General features: G+C 36.2%; 3 protein-coding genes across 6 annotated transcripts; all 3 read right to left on the bottom strand.

Annotated features, from left to right (window-relative positions):
• Positions 1-1,529: 1,529 nt before the first annotated feature.
• On the bottom strand, positions 1,530-6,760 carry LOC112292452 (uncharacterized). The gene is made up of 13 exons (XM_024540951.3): positions 6,682-6,760; positions 5,837-5,915; positions 5,526-5,646; positions 5,129-5,243; positions 4,826-4,928; positions 4,498-4,561; positions 4,282-4,372; positions 4,028-4,108; positions 3,663-3,740; positions 3,193-3,396; positions 2,799-2,906; positions 2,391-2,561; positions 1,530-2,094 (listed from the first exon to the last, which is right to left on the bottom strand). The coding sequence occupies exons 3-13, from the start codon at positions 5,636-5,638 to the stop codon at positions 1,834-1,836; spliced, it is 1,389 nt and encodes a 462-aa protein (XP_024396719.1). The 5' UTR covers positions 5,639-5,646; positions 5,837-5,915; positions 6,682-6,760; the 3' UTR covers positions 1,530-1,833.
• Positions 6,761-7,037: 277 nt separating this feature from the next.
• On the bottom strand, positions 7,038-9,631 carry LOC112292451 (N-glycosylase/DNA lyase OGG1). The gene is made up of 3 exons (XM_024540950.3): positions 8,077-9,631; positions 7,726-7,933; positions 7,038-7,565 (listed from the first exon to the last, which is right to left on the bottom strand). Exons 1-3 carry the CDS (start codon positions 9,003-9,005, stop codon positions 7,353-7,355), a joined length of 1,350 nt encoding a protein of 449 aa, XP_024396718.1. The 5' UTR covers positions 9,006-9,631; the 3' UTR covers positions 7,038-7,352.
• Positions 9,632-10,938: 1,307 nt separating this feature from the next.
• Positions 10,939-18,042, bottom strand: LOC112292215 (beta-galactosidase 9). 4 transcript variants are annotated; one of them, XR_016506596.1, is made up of 19 exons: positions 17,748-18,042; positions 17,268-17,363; positions 16,848-16,960; positions 16,533-16,599; positions 16,226-16,318; positions 15,950-16,093; positions 15,468-15,556; positions 15,179-15,293; positions 14,977-15,061; positions 14,688-14,812; positions 14,191-14,352; positions 13,841-14,010; positions 13,570-13,676; positions 13,216-13,313; positions 12,730-12,840; positions 12,461-12,571; positions 11,983-12,175; positions 11,538-11,880; positions 10,939-11,222 (listed from the first exon to the last, which is right to left on the bottom strand). XR_016506596.1 is itself a non-coding variant. In XM_024540487.3 (19 exons), the coding sequence occupies exons 1-19, from the start codon at positions 17,916-17,918 to the stop codon at positions 11,112-11,114; spliced, it is 2,514 nt and encodes an 837-aa protein (XP_024396255.1). In that variant the 5' UTR covers positions 17,919-18,039; the 3' UTR covers positions 10,939-11,111. The 4 variants fall into 4 exon arrangements, 2 of the variants coding, with proteins under 2 accessions (XP_024396255.1, XP_073395154.1); XR_016506597.1 differs by having other exon boundaries at positions 15,179-15,284; XM_024540487.3 differs by having other exon boundaries at positions 11,983-12,194; positions 15,179-15,284; positions 17,748-18,039.
• Between the last annotated feature and the right edge of the window lie 7,092 nt (positions 18,043-25,134).

The following is a 25,134-nucleotide window of genomic DNA, read 5'->3' as shown; positions in this document are numbered from 1 at the left end:
TTTTGAGTTCCATGGTATGAGTAAGTACTGCCATGAATTTGGTGTGAAATTTCAAAATTCTTTTCCAGCCTTTTTCATTTTATAAATTGTAATGTTTTTTAATAGTGAGAAATATATATTTATGTATTTTTTACAGTTAAAGCTCTGAAATTTTAATTTAGAATTCAAACATTTGCTTATAATGCTTGATTATAAAATTTTAGTAAATTCTGTTTTTGTGCAAATGAACCACTTTGAATACATTTTAATATCTTTTAAAAAAATTAGAATTATTTTTTACTAATTAATTTTAGTATCAAATATGAACAAAGGTTAAGTAAATTATAACTATGGATTTTTTCAGATTTTGGAAAATAATGAGTTGTTATTACACAACACATTTTATTTTTTGCTTGAAATCATATTTACATGTACTTTTAATATTTAAAAATCTATCTCTTAGAAAATAATGCTTTAGGAGCTATTAAGCATTTCTAAGATAAAAAATGATCTTAAAAAATTCAAATAATTTTTAAAAAATGCAACAGCTACTTTGAATTTTTTGAATTGGAACATTTGGTTTAAAAATATAAGTTATTGCTTATTTATGATTAACTGAAAATTAAAAAGAAACATTTGCAAATTAAATAGTATGAACTTCTGAAAAGTTGAACGATTTAAAGATTAAGTGTAAAACAATACTAAATATTGTTTTGATACTATTATAATGCTTAATACTATGTATGTATTGTGTTTTTTGGTATGCAATCAAAAAAAATTGAGTTTTACATACACATGGTAGCTCATGCATAGGATTTTTGAGCTTTAATTGTAGTGCACAAAGAGTTCTTTATAGCATAATTTCATTTTAAAGTCATTGTATATATTTTACGAATGCATGCCTATATATATGTATACATATAAATATTCAAATATACACATAATAGGTTGAAAATGCTCAATTGCAAAGGTTGTTTTACATTGCTGCTTTGGTAATAGTATACTACTTTTTGTTTGAGAAAGTTGACTTAGGAATAATTATATTAAATTTATAATTTTTTTGATGTTGTTATTAAAATTAAAATCATAAAAAAAGGTCAAATGTGTAAACTGTCATTGATTCAAAATGAATACCTATAGACAAATATTTTATCCTAATCATGAATTCACTTATTACAGTTGTACAGTTGTAGTCGCAAGAACCAGTCAATTGGGAATTATTTGTTCAAAAGAGCTTTCATATGTTTTGAAATACAATGTGAATGTATTTTATTTAAGAATGGCATTGCACAAATGAGCTCTCATTAAATTTTTCTTACAAAATGCACAAGCAATATACTTCATCTATTTGTAAGAAATTATAATCTTCAGTTTAAGGGATAAATTTGTTCACATGTTTTGATGTTTTAAGAACATGTTTTGCGTTTTCTTGAATTTGTCTCAGAAGTCTCTCTGTCTCTCTCGCTCTGTATATATATATTTTTAAAAATACATACACAAAATAATTATGGAAGAAATCTAGAGAAACAGTCGACAGTATCGACAAGGAATTTGAGATAGAACAAACACTTATGAACTTGTTTTATGTGAAGTCTGTACAATTGGATGAGGTGCAACAACCTTAACTGCAAAAGCTTACTGAAAACAAGCTTAGAATTACATGAACTAAATGCTGCATAATGTAACCCAAGCCTAGACGCTCTAACACTGCTTTTTAAAATGCTTTTGCTCCGTTCAAAGTAAAATTGCTTTCACAAATTCTTTCCTTATTTTCCTCATGACAACCAATTGTGCGATGACCGCATTAGTATTTTGTAGGAGCATAATCAACTTGGGGGACGGAACAAGATATGCTCATATTATGTGGACTTGTGGACTTGTCTGATATCCTTTGGATATGATGTATGCAGTGGCGACGAAAATGAGAGCACCCATGCCAACAAACAATGGCCCTGCAATCAACTTAATCCACTTCAGTGATTCCTCGAGCTTATCTCTCAACGTAGAAAGCACTTCATCCAGAGATCTCCGCTGACGACCTTGCTGGACAAGCAGGAGCCCTGGAATAATGAAGATCACCATAACACCTCCTGTAGCTCCAACGATTGAAAATACCTGCAAGCGTAGTTGAAATTACCAGTGAAATGTAGACGTTAACTTAACGAAATGAAATGGAGAGTTCATACTGGCAGTCCAAACTATCGAGATAACTTCTCTTGAACTCTTCATGTCACATACTCAATATAGAAAATTATTATATTCCGAAAGTTGAGAACACAACAAAGTGACTAGCTGTTCCATGAAGATATTAAAATCCTACGCGTGAGTTACCATGTGCAGAAGTTGTAACCATAAAGACGATATTGGAAGAGAAACGCCAAAAAGAAGAAGCAGTAAATAACAAGACTTACTGTTCCAAGATCTGTGATCAGGAGGGCTGTCACAAGTGTTGACGTGAAGAGCAGAAGGGTCACAAAAACATGCAAGTGCTGTGAAGCTGGGTGATGAAGTAAATGCTTAATAGCATCCTCTACTATTGATCTTGCAGGATAACATTGCAGTGGATAACATGCTATTGCCACCTGAAATGGAGAGGAAAGGATCAAATAAAAGCTTCAGCAATCAATACTCAAGATTTTGTACTCGTCAATCAGAATATAGACTTCAGAACAACCAAGAAACACCTTGAAGATAAGAGTAAAAGCAAACTTAATTTGCTGTGTGTGTGCTACTTGGGCCTTGAGACACTGAAATTTTAGTTCTGCAATTTTATTTCAACTGTTACACACATTAATGACTGCGAGGGGAGCAGAATATACCAAAGCCATGCCTACGCGTGCAAAGTTCATGTACTTGTTATCGCTCCCGAAGCTCTTCAAGACGTCACTTTCAACATCTGGAAATAGTATGTATCCAAATTCTCCCACCTATGTACATATACAACACAAAAATGAGCGTTACTGAGAAGAGAAGCTCAGCTATGCCATTCAATAGGGACAAAGCTCACCAAAACGGCAAGGGCTATGCAGAAAAGGCTTGACGGAATCGGGAGCGAAAAATTGACTCAGCCAAACATAGTGCAAATGAAAAGACAGCATTCTTTCGTGACGTTTGAAGTTGACTATAACATTGAAAACTGTGACAAAGTTCAACGCCAACTGACAAAGTATACAATCAAACTTAAAAGGGAGACGGCACGACGAAGATACTTGCCAAACAGTAGCCGACGAAGCAAATGGTCATGGAAATGAAAATGATTCCATCCATCCGCCTGAGTCTTATTGATCTCACTCTTGATAGCGGTCTTCCAGTGTTAAGTCCCTCTGGAACAGGCAGCAAACGTTCTTCGAGCGGTTTACGCCCCTCCCGTATGAAGGGGTAAGGATGGTCTGAGAGCTCAGCAAATATGGGAATAACCTGGCACACCAACTCGAGTGATCATCAATCAGAATTGCGCAGCTAGAAAAACATCATTTGAAAATGAACTAACCAACAAACTCGCTCTTGCAACCAACATGATTGCATTTTAATTTCTGGTTCCCAACCCAACGCACTTGACTACACAGCACAAAGAGAATCCGTATTGGTGCAGTGTATACTATGGCTAATAACAAGAACCACGACCAGCATGCTAATAACACAGAAACGATAAGCAGAATTATCAAGTGATTCGAAGAATGAACCTGAATGTGCGATTGGAAAGCGAAAACCACAATGTCAATGGCAATAAAAGCAGGAAGACCGACAGCGAAATGTCTAATCTGTAAAACAATTTTCCAAGAGGCATCATAAGAGTTACAACGGCGTTCAGGCAGATGACAAAATTAGAAATATGAATTACTTGAACAAAAGATCTTCATTTAATGATCATACAAATTGAATACATGGCATATACTCTTGGCGATAATAGACGCTACTAGAAGAACTTCTCACAATATGACGAGACAGGTTTGCAGAATTGCGGCCATTCCACATATTACGGTAAAATAACAATGTGTCTTGACAAACTATGGGATGGCTGAAACGAATAGGTTGAGTATCTATTTACATTTTGAGGTAGCCCATCATCAACCAGATGGGCGATTCCAAGCGTGCTGAGGGCAACAGTCAAATATGTGAGCATTATCACCTGCATTTAGACCACTGGTGTCTTGTGCTCAGTTAAAGGAATATGAAACATTTCACATGAGGTGCTATTCATCTGCAGGGAAAACTCCTTCAAATTGCTGCAGGGGATCCTAGTCATGCAAACTTTAAAGTAATCAACATCAAAAATTGTGAAGAGAAATCCCGTAATCGCACCGAAATAGTACTGGTCCACTTCAGCTCTCTCAAACTTCGCTTAAGCGATAGTGGTAAGATAACTATTGCAGCAAAGATTACTATCACCAACCTGCCGGAACACAGGAATGAAGGATCACTAGCAACTTCATGATCAGCAAATCACACGCACTGATCAATAAAAGAGTAAAGGTCCTCCGTGACCAGTGGGCATTAAACTTTTGCAAACACAGGTACCTGCGATCTGCCAGTCCGCTGTTGTTCCCGAAAATATCAGCAAAGATAGGCTGAAATACATCACCTGCAATGAAAACCAGAAGATTACAATAAACTTACAGGAGACTGAAATGTTTTTGTAGATTAAGATCTTTCAAGTCTCATTACTCTACTGATATGGGATGGTGGTTATTTTCATATCAAGCAAATATCTAGCTAATGCAGAAACCTGCCGCAAACATTATGATTGGCAACCCAGTAGAATAGACCATCTCATGGTTAATTTGTTGCAATGGAAGAGATCCACGCTTTTTAGATTTGAGGTTTAGGGTAGAAGAGGATTTAATACCTGTGATAATCAGGAAAGAAATCATTGCACTGAGAACGAACAGCAGTATTGTTAAAGATGTCAAAGCGGCCATTCTGGGTCCTAGAGTTGAGGTGACTAGTTCCTGTGCATACACAGTCAATGGCTTCTACATCAGCTGGGCCAAGGTGTGACTACTTACTATGAACCAAATCAGGCACATGACAATATGTTTTACGTATGCTGACACAGGAGCACAGGATGGAGTTTTACAATCACCCCAAATTGCCTCTGAGCATTCTCCAGCTTGTATATGCCTCGAACTTGTACGCGAAAAACACATACCTGATAAGATCTGCTCTGGTTGGCCTCCGCCACCCGAATAAGGATGCATAATGCTCCTACTTCGATCAGCCAAATTATCCCAGTGTAAAAAATTCCTCCATATATACCAACTTCCCTGACATTGGAAAGGAGGAGTTCATACAAGTATTACAGAGCTGGAGTGAAGGCACAAGCGCTGGAAGTAGGTTTCAAGTAGGACGCTCGTTACAATAATAACAAAAACGATTCCCAACAGTGAAGCAAATTGTACTCTGTATTTGATTCAATTCTTCTAAAACACTAAACCCTTTTGTCAACAATTGAAGCAAAATGAGATTACAAATGTTGCTTCTGTCCAGTGTTACAAGTTTTCATCACCTTTCAAAAGGAAGAGAGTCAATACGGCAATAAGATTGACCTGAAAGCAAACGGGAATGACAGCACGCCAGCACCAACAACTGCGTTACAAAGATTGAACACTGATACCCAGGGCTGTTTGTTGCGCCCGTCAGGTGCTCTTGAAATATCCATCTGCAGCACTTTCCTCCAGTACGTTAAAAGGAAATTTTCTCAAACTGCAATCCAGAAACAATTAATTGCTAAAACATAGCCCTACTCGCAGCACAATTTGAATGATCTTGAATGCAACAATGTGCAAGGGTACAACGGTGAACTGAAAAATGATTCAATTGAAAGAAAATTTATAGGATTCAATAACAAGGTACTTACAATGATTTAGAGTCCTAACGGACCATTCAAAGCTAACGTCATAAACTAGCACGAGAAATTCGAAATGTTCAGAAAGTCCCTTCACAGCAAACACTTAACATAAGATGGACATTCCACTTGACCATCCATAAAACCGTCAGAGTCCGACAGACCAGAACTAAAACTGAATGTAGCAAATGCAGTTACACGAATTCGCAGAAGGAACAATAACAGCAAAGTGCGCGGAATAATAATCGAAATATTCGAAGACAACAACAGCTCACATGTCCATCAAAACGCGAAAAACTTCAACCGTCGAAGAATGTGTAACAAATTTTCTTCTTGTTTGGGAGAGAGAAACACAAACAACCACATCTACAGGGAAGCCACAGGAGAAAACATCAAGCAGGACAAGGTTTCAATCATGGCGCAAAAAATCAATAGAAACGTGTTAATCTTCGAAGGAAAAACCACTACAAACGACCCAACAACAATCGGAAATTGAAGGAATCCGAATTCGGAACACGACACTCAGACGCCGATGAAACAAGGTAAAAAACCGGCTCAGAGAACACACAAATCCTACACGCCGTCGAGTTGCGCGATTACTTCTACGGGTATTCAACGATTTCCCTCCCCTAACAATGCAAAACCAGTGCTGTCAAAGAGCTCACATGAAAATACTCTACTTCGCAATGTTTGAAAGTGGGTACTTTCAATTTTCCCACTGAACCCTACTCATCCTGTCAAAATCCTCACAGAACTCACCAACCAGGTAAAATTCGCCGGTAATGTCCTTGTTACTGCTACACTTTGATGATAAAACTAAGACGAAATCCGGAAACACAATTGGGGAAGACGAGTACATTTCGAATCGAGCGATGCAGCTGGAGCTCAGAGCGCACAAAAGCAAAGAGGTACAGATCAAAGGTATCGAAGATAGATTTATTGTGGGTGAGAATTACTCTCTTAGGATGGCATATTCAGGAGTGCTTAGCGTTGGAACACTGTTCCGTATGTTGATTGAATGCTATACATGGATCTGAGATGTGTAATGCGTGCTTTGTGTACCACATTGTTCTGCACACAAACAAATCCGGACACACTCTTCCATGATGTTTTCAACCTTGAAGTCGAGAACAATATTGTCAAAGTCAAGAACCAGTGTCACGGATAATTCTCATTCTTATGACATTACTTCCGAAGGGCTACCCTGCCGATAATCGAGGACCACGTTGATATCACATGCTATTACTTGAAGAATTACATGCGAAGGAGATTGCCTATAGAGAAACAATCTAACTAGCAATATCTTCAGGCTGGTTTGATGAAAAATACTACAATTCAGTTTCACGTTTTGTGAACTACATGTGAAAGACTTCTAGTGAATCGTTCCTGTGGAATTGTCCATATGTTCCTAGCAAATGATTGTTTGCTGAATTGCCCATAGGTATTTACATTGAAACAACACAAGATCCAGCAAAAGCTAGAGTGGAGGAGCTGGCGTTGTGGTGGTTCCATTCCTACGGCTCCTGTGCTATTTTGACGTCTTCGCATTCTGCTTTTTTTGAACTCGTAAATGAGCAGGAAGGAGGTTCTGTTGAGAAGAAAGTTCAGCAATGAAGAGCACTGTATGCGCCCAGCCGGCATACTTTCCGAACCTCTGAACAAAGGCTTCGGCAACTTCACGGTGCAGCTTGACAGTGAGTTTCCGTCCTTCTAGCTCGGGCAACAGATATTTCACTGCAATCTGCAAGTGCAGAGGGAGATGTGAGTAAATTAATCCTCATATGTGCTGGAGCCATGTAAAGCACCTAATCCAACCCACACGAAATGGCGAAAGACACGCACAAGAAGAATTGCATCTCAAGGTTCAAAGGGGCAACTCCACTTCTACGCTTTGAACACACCTGCCATACGTGAGTATCGACGGGAATGGCATGGTGCTGATCTAGGGAAAACAGTGCAATGCAAGCTGCCACTTTAGGGCCAATTCCAGGTAATGTACACAAGGAAGTGACAGCATCTTCAAGAGACAGCCTCCGCAACGACATTAACCATTGCTCTCCGCCTTCTTTCTGCCGCAGCATTTCAACCGCTCCAACAATGTATTTTGCCCTGTAAATGAAAAATAGAGCAGAATATTCAGAGGTGATAAAGTACGAGTCCTGTTTAAGAAAGTCTTCTCTGGCAACAGCCGAGATAGAATACAGAAGTAATAAAATGAAATAAAATAAACAACAAAAGATCAGTGAGCTTACCGATATCCAAATCCGTTTTCTCGAAGTTGTGATTCAGAGATGGGAGCCAGCTCTTCTAAAGATGGAAATTGATGAAAGCGAATCCCGTTTACCGATCCCAAGAAAGAGCCGTGGCTCGAAAGATAATCGACCATCGTTGTGATGCGTTGTATATGGTTATTAGAGGAACATATGAATTGGAACACGCATTCTAGAGGTGACTGCCGTAGCAAGCGAGCTCCAGCAATAAAGGGTGCCACAGCTGCAAACCGAGCATCCGCAACAGAAAATTCTGTGTACAGCACTACTAAACTTGTGTCCAGGTTTAAGTATTCCCGAATGTCCTTCTCGATGTCACTGCCTGAAGCATTCGCTTTGCACGACGATGCGTGATGGAAGAACTCAACATCGTCAGCTATTTGGCGGAGAGAGATGAGATGCGCGCCCAACACTCCCGTGTACTGGGATAAACCTGTCCTTCTCCATCTGAAGCTCTGCCCTGTGGGAAGAGTGAAATCCAAACACAGCTCCGCTCGCCCCACTCCAAGGCTACACCATTTCCAACCCTCTCCTCCAAACTTTGACTCGACTTCTTCTGAGTATGCTAACTTGGGATAAGCTTGGGCCAAATCCTCACTACATTGTGATGTACTTACCAGTCTCTTAGAGATACTGGTAACCTCCACTTTATTTTCTACAACTTTCTTGATTGTTGAACTTGACAAAGTGTCAACACTCGAACGAGAAGAGAAGAGCTTCTTGGCAGCAGAAGATTTCACATTAAATGGACCTAGGTCGTCTTCACATGGCTCTAGCACTCGCTTTCGACGTAGACTCCGCTGTGGGACAGCAACCGATGCCTTCATCGATCTCCCACATACCTGCGGAGCATTCCCTCCACCTGAAGGAAGCGGAACTGGGGCCGGAATCGGAGGAGCAGTTCGTATCATTCTAACAACACGAGCAATCCCGGAACAACAACCCCCAATCTGAAGCCCAAATGATACTCTCAGAGCCAGACTTGCTGTGCGTGAATCGAAATCCACTCCTCAGCTTCAAAAACTCGTTATTATGGTCCCTCCAATCTACAACTTTTACACTATAGCCACGCTTCAACTGCTTCTGTACCACAAAGGAATTACCTAGAGCCAAATTTCCTAGTAACGAGAAAAACGCAGCTCAGCCGTGAACTTACACTGACACCAAACCTTGAGACAAAAAATTCCTGAAAAATGATATGCTCAGTGGCGTCTCGAGCTGAAGTAGCTGGAGGATTACCACGTGCTCCATCTCTACGAGTTCCAAATCCAATCTAGCTTCCTTTAAACTACTTCAAACAAAGCTGCGCGAAAACCTCCCCTACCTCCCTTCCAGACACCAAATTCATTACACTCTCACACAAATTTCAAAACTGATTGCAATCCATTGAAAATGGGAAGAGGAGAATCGCTCTGCCGCGAAGTGCTCCTGCCGAGGATCCGAGAATGCTACGGAGACCTCATGACTGAAGTTGGGATTTCGAACTCTGTAGCTGGAATATCGAATTGTAAGGAATGCCAATTCTCGAGGAGGTAAAATGTGAAACCCTAGTTTGAGCTTTGTCTCGGCCAAAGTCAAAACAGGGCAGGAATATCGGAAACGAGGATGGATGGATGAATGGATGAAAACTTAGCTATCTTGTTCTTCTCTCCATTTTATAAACTAGACAATCACTTTCTCAAACTACTATGTTATTGTGGAAGTAAAAAAACAACAAGACTTCACATCACTTAATTCCACTAATTAGCAACAATAAAATCAATTAATTTATGTAAATATTAATAGTATTTTAAATTTAGATATAATCAAAGTTAGTTGTGTGATTAAAAGTTTTTACACATATTTTTAATATTTATAAAAGAATTATAGTTATTTTTTTATTAATTATTTATCTATTCAAATATAATCATACAAATATTTAATGGATATGTAAATGATGGTAATTAGCAACAAGTTTTTTTTAATTTATTAATTTATGGGTTTATTTTAAAGTTTGATTTGTAGTTGATATGTTTTGAAAGTTTTATTTCGTGTTTAGTTTAAAACAACAATAAATTTATTTGCACTCCAATATTTTGTCAATTATAGTTGTAATTATATAAAAAGGATTCAAATTATCAATCTATTTGATGAATTAGATGCAATTTATTTAAATTTTACTAAAGATTTGAAACCAAGTAATATTTTTAACTAGTTTACTGATGGTGGAAAATAAACCTTAATAAAAAAAAATTGATTAATATATATATATATATATATATATATATATAATTGGATTATAATTTTTTGATTAATATATATAATTGGATTATAATTTTTTTTTCCTATACTCAAAATTTTTGTTCTTTTTTGTAGAAAATCTTAGAAATCTTTATTCTTGAATTAATGATAAATGAATAAAAAATAAGTTAAGTATTGAATTCTCTTTTTTTAATTTAATTTATTCTTTAATATAAAATAAAAGAATATAGATTTAAATTGGTGAAAGAATTAATAGAAATTAATATAGTGAGAAGTTATATTAGTTATAATGCTATTCTTAATTATAAGATTTCATATTAAGAAATATCAAAAACTTAATATACAATTAGCAACCAAGTGGTTAATATAAAAATTAATATCATTTGACATGAACTTAACATTAAATTTAAATTAATTATTTTTTATGCTATCATTTAAAATATACATACTATTGAAAAAATTGAAGACAACTTTTATACTTAACATGCAAATGGGTATGTGTAATGTGAAAAAGCAACGAAATGAAAGTACGTAGAGTTTTCGTTCTATCCTCCAAATTCTCTCGAACATCGACTGTAATCAGACAAGAATTGTACGAATGGATTTCGGAAAGAAGATAATTAAAATGACATAGCGTTGCATTTTTTGAACATGGTCTTATCAAAGAACCAAGGTGAGAGGTGAGCTAGTTCCAATGGAACATAAGGTTGTCAACCTACATTACCTCTCACTAATTATTATATCAATCAGCGAACTTTATTGAGAGCCAACGAGGCCTATTGACATTCCGCTGTTGCTGCCAAACTCTTGATCATGCCAGGGCAAGGATCGCCGCCACAGATACTGCTCACAATAGGTACCAAACACTTTTGCCGCCCCACGCAGGCCTGAATCAATCATGTAAATTTGCTTCTTTAGATACAGAGGTACACGCACATATTTGTGTTAGTGCAGGTTCAATTTATTTAACCCAATTTCTGGGAACACAATAAAACTTGTCACAAGCAGATGTATTACTTCTTGAAGTGTCACCCTTCATGTCAAAGTTATCAAGATGTGAGTTAAACAGAACGTCTCTGGAAATACGGATTTTTATTTATTTCCTCTCCCATTACTAACATCTTCCAGCGAGTCATTAAATAAACTCGTCAATGTGAATGAGGATGCATTGGTTTAACAACCAGATGGATTGTGAGACATACCTTGCTCAGAACATCTTTGGAGGAGTTAGCATGGCATGAACTTAGCTTGAAATCTCCACAATCACCAGATGGAGTCCCGTAACTTGCGAAGCTTATCCGGGATATGTGTTGTCCGTCAGCACACTCGAGCGCTAATGGTGCTATTGGTGGTGTTGAGGTTTGGCTGCCTCTTTTCGTCGAGGATGATAGAGGTATGGGAAAAGGATGCGACTCAGACATACGAGAGCAAATATGTTGAGGAATGCGAGGGGCAATGGTGATGGCTTCTGGATTTCCTTCCTGTTCTTCAAACAGCACTAAAAGGTTTTGTTTAGAAAGCAACCACTCCCGTGGAACATGATACCTGCACATTCAGCTAATTCAGCTAATTAGCAATTGCACACACAGAAACAACATATTCAAGTGAATTGAAGTCGAGAAAGAGGATGGAGAGACTAATTAATACCAACTCTGTGATGGCTGACCACACTTGGTGAGACACTTGCTTTCGCTGTGAGAACCACGGTAGTCGCAATTGTCCACGCATCCATCTGTATGTGCAATACAAGATGACCAATACCGGCCTAGATTGATTCCATTCACCCACACCTGCCCCTTACCCATGCTGCTTAAATCTAGGGCAACAGTGCCGTTCCTCTCTGGCATATCAAATGTTGTCTGCACAGAATCAGCTATTTGAATACTGTTTGAATACTATTTGAATACTGATGTAGAATAGTTCAATGGTATTACAATACACTCTGTAAGCATAAACAAGAAGAGTCCACAGATTCCATCGAACGTGACTAGTAAAACATCTGCACGCATTTTGGATATGGATGATTTACTTTCCAAGAATGTGATTCATCAATCTAGGCTCCAAAAATAAACAGCAACATTACGCACAAATGATAGTAGCGGCATTATTCTCGAGGATCTCGGACCTTGAACCAAGACAAAGACATTTGGTTGCTCACGTCCGTTGATGTACTCCAAACGGCTGACAATGATCCGTTGCTTTCGAACAGCCGATTATTCTCACCTTGAAGTCCTACCTGAACACAGCACTCAACAACTTAAATTACGCTGGAATCCAAAAAAAATCAATGATCTGGGCTAGATCATTCAGTAAGTTGAGGGTAACAGGATTACAATGCCTTTCCACTTACAAGTGACATAAAAGATCGCTAGGATTATCGGTAAGGAAGCAAACCTGGTAGGTCCAAGTATTTCGTTGCATTATTATGGCACCGGAGGGCAAGCCCTCTACACGAATTCCAAATTGAATTCCTGCTTTCTCTTTCTCTAAAAATGGTCCAGTTCCCTGTAATTTAACCCACACAAAATATTTCAAGATTAATTACGTTATGTAAACCAGGTTATTTGCAAATAATGCGGAGGTTGAGGAAATTCTATGATCTATTGAAGCAACAAGAATGGCCATATAGTACTTGAAATCACGATGGTTGATTCTAGTGCTACGAAGGTCTTTATGGCCCCACTAGCCCATAGGTCAATTTTACTAACTAGAGAAAAACATGTAGGTCTGTATAGTTCCTTGTGTTTGACAATTGGTACAACTTTAACTTAAGTGCAAAATTATTGTCTGATATGGATGTTATGACCAACTACTTGGGCAGTAATAGAAGCATTAAGTATAGTCCATATTGCCACGGCACTTTGAAAAGATGATTCTTACCTGTAAGCCTGTTGTCATAGAGAGTACCTTAACGCTGTTAATTCCAGGTCGCAAGCTGATTGACTGACTAGCCTCGGAACCATGGGCGCTCTTTGTGCCTGTCAACCACTACCCATGTTCACTACCCATGCCCAACGTTTTTTTATTTGAAACTAACCAATTCTTTTTCGCTTGAATTTCCTTGAAGCTGTATCTATAGCAAGTGCAGTATTATTTACAGCTGTAAGAGATTTCTTAATACAAATTCAAACATCCGAGTCGAGTTCACCTTCAACAAATGCAATTACGATAGATCATTGCGAGAGAAAATCTCCACAGTGAGTTTGATATTCATGAAATGTTAGAAAGGGGTACCAGCGTATACTTTGTTCACAAATATATGAGCAGCATCACGAAGGTAGGACATCACTAGTGTCGCTTGAGCTAAACCATTAGGTGCATCACTCTCTGCAACCTCCACACTGCACACTCCAAGGCCTCCATGTCAAACAATGTTCAAGATAATATGGCACCAAGGGACATGTACTCGGGTAGAATACCTAATATATGACAGTTCAACTTTGGTATCTTATGTTGAAATATGAAATGTCAACAATTTGAGAGAACGTAACTCATGATTCCTTACTTTGTAGTGTACCACAAATAATCTGTGGTATCTTTGGTCGTGGCAATCTGTTCTACCAGCTCATTGGTGGAAAACGTACTTCCCCAGGGCTCCAAAGGCTCACGATAAGATACCCAGTTAGTTACAGGGATAGCACTTTGCATTGTCATTGTCATGCTTTGCACTCCCACCTATATGATGACCCACATACAAAATATTACACAATACGGGATTACTTCTTGTATGAGGGCATGTTGCTCCTCATAAACAAAATGAGATTTGATTTGCCTGCAAACATCAGTTACCAGATGCTTCCATTTTGCAACTATCATCTCATTCAAAATTGGAAAAAATAGGTGGGAATTATTTACCTTGGCAGTGTTAAACACAACTGATTTACAATCAGGTAATATACTGACAGACCATGCGGGCAGATCGTAGGATTGGCCTTGGAACAAAACCGTGGAGTCATCCGTGCCCCAACTTGCCAAGAAGGCCGCACAAGCACCAGTGGAGCTGTTGTACACATGAGCCTATAAGCAGTTCCAGCCCCGCCTCCACCTCAATGTTAGTGAAGGTTAATGTAACTCATGAACATTCTTAAAAAGAACTCGTGAGGCCATCCAGAGTGCATTAAGGCTTAAGGGTTGCAGAAGTTTCAGGGGTTACTTTAGAGTATTAAAAAAAATGAGGTAGCCATGTGCATCTATCAACAAATCATTAGATTCTACAGACAGCATAAGATAACTTTAAATAGATAACAAAGCAAAAGCTCAAGACACGCATAACGATCTTCAGCACAAAACTAAACCCAAAACCTGCAAAAGTCCTTTCTAACAGTCGCCCTAAGGTTGAGACAAGAAATCACCTCCTGGTAAGGTCCAAGAGATATTTCTGAGGGAACAGTGTCGACCCCCACCAAACAGAGCTCACATAATTTCAAAGCGGCATGCAAATCTTTCAAATGCCCCCACTTGGGCTGCCGAACATCTCCTGTAGACACAGCTCATGTTCAGATCAGCTTGTCATGTATAGTTGCATCAGTATTTTAAATTTCTCTCTCAACCTACACAGAATGTATTGTACACCTCGATGCTTAACAGAAACAGAAACGCATATGCTACCGTAGAGCTAGAAGGATGGAATGAAGACCTTACCATACTCATCAATAGGTGCATCGTAATCGTAGTTGGTTGTCACTCCTTCCATTGCACTGCGCTCAAAATTGGTTCCTCCATGATACTGCCAAAACCAATAAAGCAGGCTTGCTGAGTTCTTGCTATCTCAATCCATAAGCAGAAGCATGCACCCTTCACACTTACGGAAAATGATGGTTGTATTATAGTAGTGCTTTCATACCATGTAGTAATGCATAAAACTTCCCCCTTTTTGGAAGAACCTAGCCACAGCAAATGCAATGTCCTGCACTGGCCTAGTGGGTGCACCTTCTCCCCAGCTCTGAAACCTGCACAACCTTGTGCACATACCTACACGTAAATAACAGCTCAAGTATCGATTTCTTGAGGTGAGGAATTCTTTTCTCTAGTCTCCGATACCTTCACTAACTACATGTAGGAGAGAACCATTGGTAAGTAAAGTCACCTGAAATTCGCATCCATAAAAAATGTTCAAGAAAATAAATACTTACCACCCAGTCCAATTCTCGGTCCAAAGGGCAGGCTTCCCCTCCGAGTTCGGTCTAAATCCATCGCAGTAAAAGCCATTGCACGTATCGATCTACGCAGGTAGCAAGTTCACAAGCTTTGTCATGTCTTACAGAATACGACTAGCCTGCCGATTAGATGAAGATCTGACAGTGCCTGGAAAATGGCTATGCCATTTGGGCATTAAGATGGCTATTGTAAATATCTTCTAGGTAAACAAAACAACAGCAATCCTTAGAGTTTAAACATATTTACTCATGGCCTCGCGATTTGTTGTAAGGAAACCAGTTTCAATGCATGGTTTTCTCTAGTTACAGCCATAAACATTATGATGAGCTTCATTCACTTGCACAGATTTGGTAGATATGACTAGCTTTACTTGTTGAACGAATACCGTGGGATGTTAAATTGAATAGAAGTAAATTAGTAGGAGTGAGACAGTGATTCCAAGTAAAGACTATCATACAACAGATGGAGGTGCGTCTGGTTGATTGCACATTATCCAGGGCACGCTTATGTTCGTCGCCACTGCCATATTGGCTATCCAATTCAGATACTTTTGGCCTGCTTCACCATAAACGGCATCTATGGAGCCGTACTCATTTTCTATCTGCGCACAAATCACCAGCTGAATATTAACTGAACATTCAGATTGTGAATAACGAACGTTGCTTCTAGTAAACTCTTATTTCAACCATAATATGCGCCCTTGAAAAATACAGTAGTATTTGATAGGTCATGCCTGTGCTAAAATGATTGGGCCGTCTTGCCATGCAAAAAGGTTTTCACTCTTCAACATCTCCACCAGATAATTCACGAATCTCTGAGTCTCATTCTGTCATGCAAATCATAATGTAGTGAATTCCCTCAGTTGAGAAAGAAAGAGAGAATTAGGTAGCCCCACCCGCAGGGGTTCAGATACGACAACCCCCATCAAAAGAGCGCACCTAATTACTTAAGTGAATGCATCACAAACATTTTAATAGCCTTCAACAACTTCGAGAATACACAGATATCAAGGAAGAAGTGAAAGAATGACTTAAATGTACCTTGAAGGATTCGTTATCTGTACGGAACTCAATTCCAGGCAAAAAACGCAACCAACCGGGAAAGCCCCTGCCAATATCAAAATTTTGCCATCACAAGCACATAGAAGAAAACAAAATATCAAAATATCAAAAATTCTCTCTAAGGTCTCCATCACTACTATAATCAAATTGCAAATGGAAACCTTATCCTAGAACTTGAAGTGACGAACATCTCATTCGCAAGTTTGTCCTTTCGATCAGATCAAATGCAGCAAAAATGACCGCACATTCTCAATGACTGACAATTCCTATATATTTAGGTAGTTAGTTACTTACCCAAAATTCCACTCCGCACATACATACGGGCCGATTCGTAGGTTGACATACATGCCGGCTTCGTGAACAAGCCTCAAAAACTTGGGCAAGTCGTATCTCCCGGCAAAGTTATACTGAAATGCACAATTATGCACAACAAAAACAGTGTCCAAAATCTTGAACAACCAACACGACAAACCGATTCAACACCACAATGCGAGTTTGCAAGCAAGATTTGCCTGTCATCAACCAAAATCTACATCCGACCTCCGCTTACTATCATTAGAAGAAAGATTGCTTATGTTGATTCCAAGTGCACCTAAGAATGCGACGTTTTCAGGGATTTCTCATGCTGCGCAAGTGACTATAGTTTGAGAATTCTAAAGCAGCCTGCAATTAGACTTATATCGCTGCGGATCGTTAAGTTGTATGATTAAATACCACGCCTTGCGTAGGCTCGTGCCCACTCCAGAAAACATACGTTTGGATTACGTCAAGTCCTCCTTTCTTGGCCTTGGCAATAAGACCTGGCCACATCTGCAACAACCTTACTTTAGATATGGTTTATTGGTGCCGAAAAGGAGCTAGCTGGACAAAATGGATTGCGTGTACACCAAAAATCATCTAGTTCGGGCAATGTTGGGGAGGGTTTAATGGGAGGCTTTCATTCCTAGGTGCAATCTAGTAAAACCTGCCTCGGATGTCAGAACCAAAGTAGGCGATACAAGTTCTAGACCACAAATAAATACAAACCTTAAGTAAATTGTTCCCAAAAACCAGTGGCCAGAAGTGATACAAAGTGGATTATATGACAGGGCACTTCGAACACACTTACTACGTTCTGAGATGCCATTTTTGACAGCTGCATTGCATCATGGTATTACACTATCAAATGCACTGTTACTTAGGACACGCACTCACCGTTGGAGTGCTCCGTGGATAATGAATGGATCCTGACACAAGCATGCGGCGATTCCCGTCCAATTTCAAAGCCCTTTGATCATACGAGACAGTCACAGCCACACTTGTATGATTCTGGAGCAACGCTCCTAATGCGAAGTACCACCAGATCCAAACTCTCATTGCTGCCATTATTTTCCCAATAGCAAGATATGTTGTGAATTGCCACCACTGATGATCTTGTAACCTCTGCAGTGACAGTTCGCTGCAACTTCGTGTTCAACCGCTTCTTTAGTGAGTCACCACCATTCATAAACCTCGATGCAATGGCAGACCTTGGCAACTTACTCACAGCACCACAGCCGTTATTGTCTGGCCACTCCCCGTAAAGTTTATTAATCGTTCACTGGTTTTAACTAAACACTACATAGCTTGTAAAGCCCGCTCAAGGATTCATCTTGTCACGATATATTCTCAAGCCACCTCAACCTCCAACAAATTGAATGCATTCAATTCTGCCGATCAACTGTTATTAGTAAACTATGACCCCACCATCTCAGACCATGCATGAAGTATCAGGTAATATCAAGTAGTATGAGTTCTTTCTTTAAATTACCAAAATCAATGACAAAAACAAATGATGACAACATCGAGCTTAGTTTGAGAGCATTTGTCGAAACTTGAAACTTGTGTACTGCGATCAGCAATTCCTTTACGTACTTTCTTGTACCGAGGTCTATTTCCCCGCTTCATCGAAAATAAACTTAAGCTCAAAGCCGAAACCAGATAACGTTCTTCATGAAGACCTTCTTCCTATTAACATCGTCGAGATTGGACAATACAATATTCGAATGGAATTCAATTCCACACCGCCTCCCTCCTCGATAATTGTGCATTGCAGAGAAGAACTCCCCTTGCTAGAAACTTCAGTAATGGAGACTTCACATGAACATCGAACTTATAGACAAAATCGAAGCGAACATCGTGAGGACTCGAGAAAATACTTTAAAAATGGGAAGAAAATTATCAGCAAACGATATCTAAGTTACAGAAGGCTCAAGCAAACGCTCTTGTCATGACTTGAAGCTAATTGTAACACGAATGCTACACCACCACATTTCACCCCGTTCTCTATCAAACAAAATCAATTAGGACCACCATTTCATCAATGGCTACTATACCTCAAAAGTCTCTTGAACGAAATACTCTACATTAACGTTGAAATTCACATCCTCTCATACACATCACTCAATCACACCTTACAAGACAAGCCGCTAACAACAGACCTATTATCTCAGCTACGAATTCCACCCAACGTTCACAAAAACTCACAATCTCATGCTGCAACTACACATCGGATCCACTCCACCAAAACAAACAGCTCTAACACAACAGCAACTCCTTCAAACCTGAAGCGTTCGAAGCAAACTCTCACCTAGCTGAAAAACAACCTCCTTCACACTTCAACTCCCACGAAAAAAAATCATGTATCTCAAAATCTCCCCTCTTTGAAAGTCACCGCATCGTCATCTCACACTCATTGAACGCAGATCTCACCATAGAGTCCTGCGCTCAGTCTTCAAGCAAATTAGCATCCCTGGCTCCTTCACCAGGCGCCAAAAATAATACAAATATTGGAATTAAGAATGCGCTTGTTTCCGCTGCAAGTCCATTATAATCTTGGTTCCAGTAACTTTGGTATTGACAATCATTTTAAGGGGCAGGCGGGTACTGCCCATTCAGCCCGTTGTGAAGAGGGCAGCTGGTGAACAAAACATCTTCTGTTGACATGGATTTTGGGGGAGGCGCGGGCTGCCAGAGTTTTTCGAGCTGCCCTTCCTATACGAAGTGAAAAGAAAAAAGTAAAAAAAAAAAGCAAAAAATAAAGAGAAGTACACGTGATGGAATTGCTTCTCTGAGTGTGCATGTGAGTGGGTGACACCCTCTTCTCTTCTTGATTAATTACTAATAATTTATGTGATTTAGTTTAATTCACTTGGTTGTGTAGTTAGTTTTTAAAGCAGCGTGTGTGTTAAACATGATGAGTTTCATTTGTAGAGTTGGTTGGTTTTGTTTTCTGCATGGTTCTAATCATGGAAAGAATCATATATATTTATATATATACACACACACTGGTATAGGAGGTCCTTCAATATATAATGCAAATATGCAATTTAGAATCACTCATACAAATTTTTATCAATTTACTTGCTGGTGGTGCCATCTAAAATTCAGAAATATATTTTAAAAAATCACATTTGTATAATTTTTTAAGGAATAAATATAAAATGCAATGTATGTATAATTCAACCACATGAATCTCATAGTTTTGATTTGTGACATATTTTTGAAAAATTGTACGTTTCCTTAAAATAATCATGCATTTTTTTTTTTTCTTTTTTCTTTTGTTTTGTTTTTTTTTTTATTAAGATATTATTTGGTCTATTAAAAATAATTTGTCTGAAGATTGTTCTGAAATGAAGTTTGTGATGTGTTCTTTAAACTCGTATTAAAAAAGCCTAGCACTGAACTTCAAGCCTTTGTGTAAGCTATCTTTTCTCATCATGTTGTGCTAGTGTGAGTAAGGTTTTTGCTGAACTCAATAATTAAATTCTCTTCATAAATTATTTATGTATGTGGATAGCAAAGTAAGAAACCCTCGTCACAATTCACCAATCCATGAGCATTCAGCAATACATGAAAAAAAGAATAAGAATAAATAAATAAATAAATAATGTTTATACATGTTCTTTGTAAAGGGCTTCAGAATCAGTGCTAAATTCACAATCTAGCATTTAAAGTCTTCCATATTTATTGATAAAGGAATGTTGTTCACTTTCATTCCATGCAAAATAAGTCAAGAACAAGAAAAAATCAAACAAGTATGTAAATAATTAAAAAACAAAAAAAAAACGTTATTTGATGATGATACAAACAATAAGAAGTATTTTAATGTGTATAGGTATCCCTTTGTACATACAACGATGGTTATTTATGTATTTATGTTATCTAATTCATGTAATGAAAATAGTTTCTTTTTATTTTAAAATAAAGATAGTGAATATAATAACGAATTTAAAAAATTATTTCAATGAGCTTAAATACTTAATATTGCAACATTTTATTACACATAATCATTCTATATCTACCACAAGTATCACTTCTATGGGAGATTGATATAATTTGCAGAATAAAATTATACGAGCTAATTATGATAATGATATCAGCTATAAAAACTTTTGTTCTGAGTCAACTTTGATTATGGTATAACATATGCTTGTTTTATAATTTGAATTTGAATTTCCTACATATTATGGTTAGGAAGATGAGTTCACCTGAAAAACCATATTGAATTTGTCTTATTCAATATCTTTATATTTGAAAATCGACATTTAACTATGTCAAAGATAGTGTTTTAATTACATAAATTTATGCATCAAAACTATGTAAAATGTTTGTTATATAGTGTTTGGATATGTATATATATCTACAAACATTTTTTGAAGTACATTTAGTATTGCAAAAAAATTCAAATCTCACAAGTATTTATTAAAAATCTGCTTCATAGGAAATGATCATTAAACATCGTTCCTGATCTAAATTAAAAGCAAAATGTTTTCAAAATAATTTTTAAATTAAATGAAAAATACTGGAGGATGTTTGTTTAATGTGAAATATATAGTCCTGAATAAAAACTGAACCCGAGCTTATTTATCTAATATGCACAGTATTGCAATTTTCAGGACATAGTTATCACAAGTTTGAGCAATAAATATACAACTTTTACACTCAAATTTGATATATTTGATAAATTAATTTATTGCAAATTGCCACATGAGAAAAAGAAAAACGAAAAAGAGGCAGTTGCTCTATTTATACTAGTTTGATAACCAAATTGTGAGTTTGGTTCTTTCAAATATGATTAATTTGTAAATACACACACTCAAATATAAACAAGGTTCAAATTATTAATTTGGCTAGATCAAAAGGTTATGTTCACAACACCACTAGAACACAGAACACAGTACTGATTGCAGATCCAATAATGGGAAAAACAAATCTAAGGGTCATTTTTGAGAAAAAAATAATGTATATTCCTCAAATATATTGAAATATCAAAAATATTCATGTATTCTTGATAATAGCAAATATTTCCCTCAGATTTATAATAATAGCAAATATACCCTTGTTGGTAATAAGGTATCACCAACATTTTTTGTTTAGTTGTCAGCTCGAATCTAAACTGCAAGTTGCAGAGATTTTACCAAACTCCTTTTTGATTTTTTGAGAATTGGAAAAATCTCACTTCTTTTAATTCTATCAAAACTCAGACCATGCCTTGCATCAAAGATTCTTGGCGGTGCCATCTCTCCCAGCTCCTTTACAACAATCTTCACTACACTTATTTACCATACAACTATTCTTATTTACATTCCACCATTCTAAACCCTCTTCATTCGCCTTGCTTTCACTCCAATCTCTTTTACTTAAAAAAATCAACTTTTTGATGTGCTCTTGTATATTGGACCAATTGATGGCCCAAGTTGCATCCAAAGCTCCTACAAAATACCGCTAAAGCTATTGATTTACAAGCACAGCATGAAGAAGACTTGCCAAAAGTAAAGATATCTTAATAGCTATATTTGATATAAAATAACTGTTGAGAGTTAGTGAGGCATTATTACTGACAACAAGTAGGATTTTGTAATAAGTTTTGATTGATATTTAAAATAAGGATCAAAGGGATGAAAATATAAATGAAGGCATATATCATAGTGGCAATACAAGTCCATGAAAGTCACATAATTCAAAAGACATTATAGTCAAATGGACATTGTTTCAAGCAAGATAATAGAAGAATTTGGAACAAGGACTTGAAGTTGAGTTAGCTAGTCTAGAAGACTCTCCAAGTGAATATCTAAAGGCGAAAAGACAAAGCTTTGATTCATTCAAATCTATAAAGCCATTGTATCTTTTGACCAATTCTATCATAGATACAAAAGACATTGCATCTTGTTTGTTAGTTGAGGCTATTTCTTAATTTAATGTCCTCCTAGATGTGCAAAAAATGCCACGGTGTTGTATTATGTATATTCTTCCTTGAGAATATATCATATACCTAGTTGTCAAAGATATGTAAAAATGTAACAACAATCTTATTGAGTTTAATAGAGTCTTAAATAAAATTTAAGTAATTCTTAATAATCCTAATGAAACTTTAAATAATTCAAGTAAATTTAAAAGAAATTACAAAAAAATACAAAAAAACATAAATTAATCTCAAAAAAATATAATAAAAAGGTCTTAAAGAAATATAAAAATAAAATCTTAAAAATAATAATAATCTTAAATAAATACTACAAATAGAAAATTCTAAAGAAATAATAAAGAATCCTAAATAAATATTTAAAATAGAAATGAAAAATAAATCCTAAATAAATTCTAATTAAATCCTAATTTCATCTTAATTGAAATTTAGATAAAATCCTATTTAAATCCTAATTAAAATTCTAATTAAAACTTTAATGAATTTTAACCAAATTTTAGATCAAATTCTAAATAAAATCTTAATGAATCTCAATCAAATCTTAAGTCAAATCCTAATGAAATCCTAATGAAATCCTAAATCCTAACTAAATCTTAAATCTTAGATCAATTCTAATAAAATCTCAATAAAATCCTAAGTCCTAAATCAATCCTAATTAATTCTTAAAAAATCCTAAGAAAATCTCAATTAAATCTTAATTAATTGTTATAGCTATTTGAAATCTTAATAAATATTAATTCAATCATAGATCTTGATTAAAATTTCATCTAGACTTAAATCCAAAAGTAATTGATAAGCACACAAAATTTGAGAAGAATTAGAGTTACCAATTACAAAAAAAACTTCCAAAACCACTTCATTGTGGACTGCATTCTTTCTCCAACTTGAATGTTGGTCTTTCAACAAAGATTTCTCCTTCTTGAACCATTCAATTGCTCCAAAAATTGGATTGTGTATAGATATTTAAGTCAAAAATTTTCTTTCCAATTTTTACTTCAATTAAACTAGTAAATATTATCAATTTGCAAAATCCCTGAGTAATCCTAAAATTCAATTATTTGAGACCATAATCCACAAAAACTTTCATACTCTTCAATCTAACTACTTGATTGACCTCAAATTTTTTATATATGTTTAAAACAAGCATAAGAATATATTGCCAAATTTTCATCTATATACATATTATGAAATTCATAAAATCTTGAAATTTGTAAATTTATTTTTATTTCTTAAAATCTAAATTCATTAAGTATATCACTAACTTTGAAAATCTCTTAAAACCTTAATATTAATCAAAGTGACATAAAACCAATTCTTAAAAATCTCTCTATAAATTTTCTTTCTAATTGTTTTTTTTTATTGACAAAAAAAAATCCCAAAGTCTTTGTTGGTATATAAATTTGTACCTTAGGATTTGATTTCGACCCATATTCACAACTAATCCTCTCCAAATATCAATTTTTGATAATTTGAGGTAATTTTTGTTTAAATCTATTATTAATTCTCTTCTAAAGATGCTTATATTATTTATTTATCTTATTTACTTTGATTTGAGATATTTATGTGTCTACAAAGTAAATACAAGTTTCTTCTATTTAGAATAGCATTAAGACTAAATATTTTACTACCTTCCTATCGATTATTCTTATTCTTTTACTACATCTTTCTATTAAGTTCTTTTATAATAACATCAATATATTTATTTTTTACCATATAGTTGTATTATCACATGACAAAGGTTGTTGTCATGTCCCTTCAACAAAAGATTCTATGCCAAAGGCACAATTCTAAGAATAATTAAAGAATAGGCCAATGATTAATACTTCAAAAATATGTTGCTATTATTGCTCTTACGTTCTTGATTCAGTGCCAAAGATATATTTCTAAAAGTAATCAAAGAGGAAGTTGATGACATATATTTTGAATATAAAATGTTAAAATTTGGATTCTATGGCATTGATTGCATGGTGAAGCTATGCCATTCTTCAAGCCCAAAGTAGTAGAGGCTTGAAATTGCAAGAATGTAGGTTTGTAGAATTAAATACACTCATACTAGCCTCCAAGCAGACAAACTTCTTTTATTGCCTAAATGATGACATAAGCTTGCAAAGTTAAAAAAATGTTCCAAAAATAAGTCATTTTTGAATTTATATTCTAGGTTAAAAAAAGGTGTGGCAAAATTTGCATAGCTTACAATTTGGGCCCTAAATGACAACTAAACAAGGTATGTTAGTAATACCTTATCACAAATGAAGATACATTTGCTATTAGCACAAATATGAAGAATATATTTGCTATTATTAAGAATATAAGAGTATTTTTGATATTTTAGCATATTTGAGGAATGTAGATATATATATA

This window comes from Physcomitrium patens, chromosome 15 (genome assembly GCF_059467195.1).
Source record: "Physcomitrium patens ecotype Gransden chromosome 15, ASM5946719v1, whole genome shotgun sequence".
NCBI lineage: Eukaryota > Viridiplantae > Streptophyta > Bryopsida > Funariales > Funariaceae > Physcomitrium > Physcomitrium patens.
This window is presented reverse-complemented; position numbering and strand designations above follow the sequence as displayed.

Coding starts and splice junctions, on each gene's coding strand:
- LOC112292452 (XM_024540951.3), bottom strand. CDS start 5,638: ATGGATATTTCAAGAGCACCTGACGGGCGCAACAAACAGCCCTGGGTA. Junction 4,929..5,128: donor ACCAGAGCAGATCTTATCAG/GTATGTGTTTTT, acceptor GTGTATGCACAG/GAACTAGTCACCTCAACTCT. Junction 3,397..3,662: donor CTTTCCAATCGCACATTCAG/GTTCATTCTTCG, acceptor TTGGTGTGCCAG/GTTATTCCCATATTTGCTGA.
- LOC112292215 (XM_073539053.2), bottom strand. CDS start 17,918: ATGGCAGCAATGAGAGTTTGGATCTGGTGGTACTTCGCATTAGGAGCG. Junction 16,600..16,847: donor TGTGCGGAGTGGAATTTTGG/GTAAGTAACTAA, acceptor TGATATTGGCAG/GGGCTTTCCCGGTTGGTTGC. Junction 12,195..12,460: donor TGTCTTTGTCTTGGTTCAAG/GTCCGAGATCCT, acceptor GATTCTGTGCAG/ACAACATTTGATATGCCAGA.
- LOC112292451 (XM_024540950.3), bottom strand. CDS start 9,005: ATGATACGAACTGCTCCTCCGATTCCGGCCCCAGTTCCGCTTCCTTCA. Junction 7,934..8,076: donor GAAAACGGATTTGGATATCG/GTAAGCTCACTG, acceptor TTTCATTTACAG/GGCAAAATACATTGTTGGAG. Junction 7,566..7,725: donor TCGATACTCACGTATGGCAG/GTGTGTTCAAAG, acceptor CTGCACTTGCAG/ATTGCAGTGAAATATCTGTT.